Source organism: Drosophila obscura, unplaced genomic scaffold (genome assembly GCF_018151105.1).
Source record: "Drosophila obscura isolate BZ-5 IFL unplaced genomic scaffold, ASM1815110v1 contig_4, whole genome shotgun sequence".
NCBI lineage: Eukaryota > Metazoa > Arthropoda > Insecta > Diptera > Drosophilidae > Drosophila > Drosophila obscura.
The window spans coordinates 9,840,157-9,844,117 of NW_024542828.1; the positions used below are offsets into that span (position 1 = coordinate 9,840,157).

Consider the following 3,961-nt stretch of genomic DNA (forward strand, 5'->3'; position numbering starts at 1 on the left):
CCCAACGAAGAACCCAATTGAATATGCCATCTACAAAGCTGAAAGGCAGCGAACGAACGACAGAGTCGCCCCAATAACTGAACGGCAAACACACAAGGCAGACGATCGCACAGAGGATTGGGGGAAGGAGGCAAGGAAGCAAGGAACGAAGGCAGGATCATAAAAGGCTCGTGCCATATGAAGCATTAAGCCGCTATAAGTGCCACCGGGGGGTTGTTGTTGATAGGGAGAGACGCTCCTAAAGGAATTCCAATTCCGATTCCACAATTCATGCGGTTGCTGAGGGTCGAGACACAGTGAGGAGATCCAGGCAGCAGGAGCAGCAGAAGCAGGAGCAGGCGTAGGACTATCGCTTATCAGCCATGTCGGCCGGAGGGTTGCACTGAATTAAGGGTCGTCGGGGATTCGGTTCTCTTCTTATCTTAAAGCTTGGGCTGGCTGGCTGGCTGGCTAGAGAGGAGGGTGCTGCCTGCCCGTGCCTGCCATCGGAACCAAAAAAAACAAAAAAAAAACGAGCAGATGTGCAGCAGGGAAGCCCACAATTACGGGGCAGAGCAGTTTCTATTTAGAGGACGCGTGCGCGGCATGCCTAGCCAAGGGACTCTTTCCCGCTGCTGTTAGCTTTCCGCGACTGGAGGGCGGGAGGGGGTGTGAGCAAACACCTGGGCGTCTCCACTCAGAGATACACAAAAATTACTAAACAAAAAACGACTAAATTTCAAGTGCTGCAATGTCGGTTGAAAATAGTTTAGGAATTATAGATTTTAGTTTGGTTTGCGAGCAAGCTGCCGGAGCCAAAGCAGCGGCCGAACGGGAAGCACAGACACAACAGCAGCCCAAAGGCTGCTACACATTGTCGGACAAGGAGAACTGCGGCGACACAGTCACAGCCACAGCCAGCATTGTGACCACCGGAGCCACGGCACAGCCAGCCACACCCACAACGATGGGTGCCAATGGCGGCAGATCCCATGCCACAGCTGCTGCTACTGCTGCTAAAGCTGGCGGCAAAGATGTGGGCGATGGAATGAGCAGCACGGATCTCAAGTTCCAGTCGTATGTGAATGGCAACGGCAACGGCGTCTACAAGATCGTCAAGACCCTCGGCAAGGGCAACTTTGCCAAGGTGAAGCTGGCCGTGCACATACCCACCGGCCGGGAGGTGGCCATCAAGGTGATCGACAAGACGCAGCTGAACACGAGCGCCCGCCAGAAGCTGTACCGCGAGGTGCGGATCATGAAGCTGTTGAACCATCCGAATATCGTGCGACTCTTCCAGGTGATCGAGTCGGAGCGATCGCTGTACCTCGTCATGGAGTACGCCAGTCGGGGCGAGCTCTTCGATCATCTGGTGAAGAACGGCCGGATGCGGGAGCGGGACGCGCGGGTGATCTTCCGGCAGCTGGTGTCCGCCATTCAGTACTGCCACAGCAAGTTCGTGGTGCATCGCGACCTCAAGGCGGAGAACCTGCTGCTCGACCAGCACATGAACATAAAGATCGCCGACTTTGGGTTCGGCAACACCTTCGATCCCAATGCGCAGCTGGAGACGTTCTGCGGCAGTCCGCCGTACGCGGCGCCCGAGCTCTTCATGGGCAGAAAGTACGCGGGGCCCGAGGTGGATGCCTGGTCGCTGGGCGTGGTGCTCTACACGCTGGTCAGCGGCTCGCTGCCCTTCGACGGGGGCACCCTCAAGGAGCTGCGGGAGCGCGTGCTGCGCGGCAAGTACCGGGTGCCCTACTACATCTCGATGGACTGCGAGAATCTGATGCGCAAGTTCCTCGTGCTGAATCCCGCCAAGCGCACCACCCTCAACGCTGTGATGGGCGACAAGTGGATCAACCTCGGGTACGAGGAGGCGGACAAGCTGCGCGTCTACCGCGAGAAGCCCATGGAGCTGCAGGATCCCGTCCGCGTTGACCTGCTCACCGGCATGGGCCACAAGAGGAGCGACGTGGAGCACTCCGTGCGGGGCCAGCTCTTCGACGACATCTACTGCAGCTACATGCTGCTGAACGTGGCCAAGCCGCGTGCCTCGGCCTCGGCCACGGCCTCCAGGCAGGGCTCTCGGTCCGAGACTTCCATCGGCACGGAGCCGGCACTGCCCGCCGTCACACCCTCGCCATCGGTGGCTCCGTCATCCTCCGCGGGCGCCACCACTCGCCCCATGGCGCCGCGAATGGCCAATATTCTGAGTTCTCTGACGACTGCGACCAGTCCCAGCGCGGAGTCAGCGACGCGAACGGCCACGGGCGCCGGAGGATCTGTGGCACCTGCCAAACCCACCCGTCGGACGCCCGCTCGAAAGGGCACCACGGCCGCCGTCCGCTCCGAGATCAGTGCCCGCACCCGCTCGCCCCACACGACGCAGTCGAGCAAGCGTGGGGCCGCAGCCGTGGACGTGAAGCCAACGCTGCTCAGCGCCCAGCGGCAGATGGCGCAGGCCCAGAAGATGTCCGCCGCCACGCCGCCCCGCTTTCAGTATCTCAGGGAGACGCACAGTCCGGTGCAGACGCCCGGCACCGCACGGCGCCCCACCACGCTCTACGAGAAGGCAGACCATGCCACGCCCCCGGCCAACACGCCCATGGTGGTGCCCAAGTCGCCAGCCATCGGCGGTCGTCTGCTGGAGCGGCTCGAGGCCAGCGAGAAGCCCTTCACGCGCCAGAATGCGGCCCGTGCCACCTTCCACTTGGCCAGGGGCGCAGTGGGAAGAACGGCAGGGGAGTGGCCAGCGGCAACGGTGCGGACGAGGAGCAGCTGCCACCGCTCTCAGCAGACGACACAAAGCCCGCCTCCCGCGTGGGTTTCTTCTCGAAGCTAACGGCCCGCTTTGGCCGGAGGGTGATCCACCTGAACGAGAAGGATGTGTCCGAGCAGCGCAAGAACCTCACCAAGTAGATCCATGATCCATGATCCATGATCCATCAACAGATCATCAGATCGGATCGGATCGGATCGGATCAGTTATCAGATGTGTGTCGTTTTTTTATCGCACCAGACTAGAATCTGTAGCCGAATTTTGAAAAAAAAAATATACTTTAAGTTTAGGAGAAAGTTTCAGACAATGCACCCAGCCACCAGCCACCCAGCCAGACAGCGAGCCAACCAACCGACATCAAACTGTAGGTGGGTGGGTGGTGTGTGCACATCAAACTGTAAACTGCATCAAAGTGAACACAAAACTGCCAAGAATGGAAGTGATAGTAGAGTAGAAGGACCACCGATTTATTGTCTCTGTGGGTAGATCTTTAGGCTAGGATCTTTTACATATTCAATTTAAATTTTAAGCATAACAAATAAACAATGACAAAACAATTCAAATATCAGTGCAAGTAGATTAATTCTGTATAGGTAAGAGGTGATCGAGATCAGGAGAGAAAATCCAACAGAAATATCAAATGGATCGCTCAACTTTTGTATGGCATGCCCAGTCAGAGGGGGGTAGGGGGCTGCATTAACAGCACTAAAAATAAAAAAAACAACGATTAAAACAACGACTAAATTGCCGCTTGCGTGTTGCTTCGGCATTAAGTGGTTTCATGCCACAAGGTGGGGTGGGTGGAACGGAGTGCGGAGTGGGGAGTGCGGAGTGGGGAGTGCAGAGCCCGTGTGAGCAACACGAAACCGCAATCATTTTGCACTTTTCGAGGCAGCAACTGGCAACTGGAGGCGTCGAACGGCGGAAGGAAAAGGCGTTCCACACACACAGCGACAGAGCCCACGCCGCAGCCAGGAACAATATCCGGAAAGAAACCAATAAACGGGAAAATTCCGCAGAAGGGCCGCTGGTGGGAACCAAAACGAAGGGAAAATGGGTGCAAGAATATAGGCAAGAGAGAGGGTTGAGAGGAGGGCTTAAGGGTGGGCTTCAGGTGGACTGATTGGACTCCCAGGCGGACTCCCAGGCGGAAGTGGAAGTGGAACGGGGCGAGCGTTTAATTTGTTAACTGGCGGAAGA

At 57.3% G+C, this 3,961-nt stretch overlaps 1 protein-coding gene across 1 annotated transcript; it reads left to right on the top strand.

Moving 5' to 3' along the window:
• Nucleotides 1-533: 533 nt before the first annotated feature.
• Nucleotides 534-3,328, top strand: LOC111070186 (MAP/microtubule affinity-regulating kinase 4). Its single transcript, XM_022360555.2, is given in 2 exon segments — nt 534-2,690; nt 2,693-3,328. Coding segments are annotated over 2 exon segments (2,169 nt in total). The 5' UTR covers nt 534-730; the 3' UTR covers nt 2,902-3,328.
• The last annotated feature ends 633 nt before the right edge of the window (nt 3,329-3,961 follow it).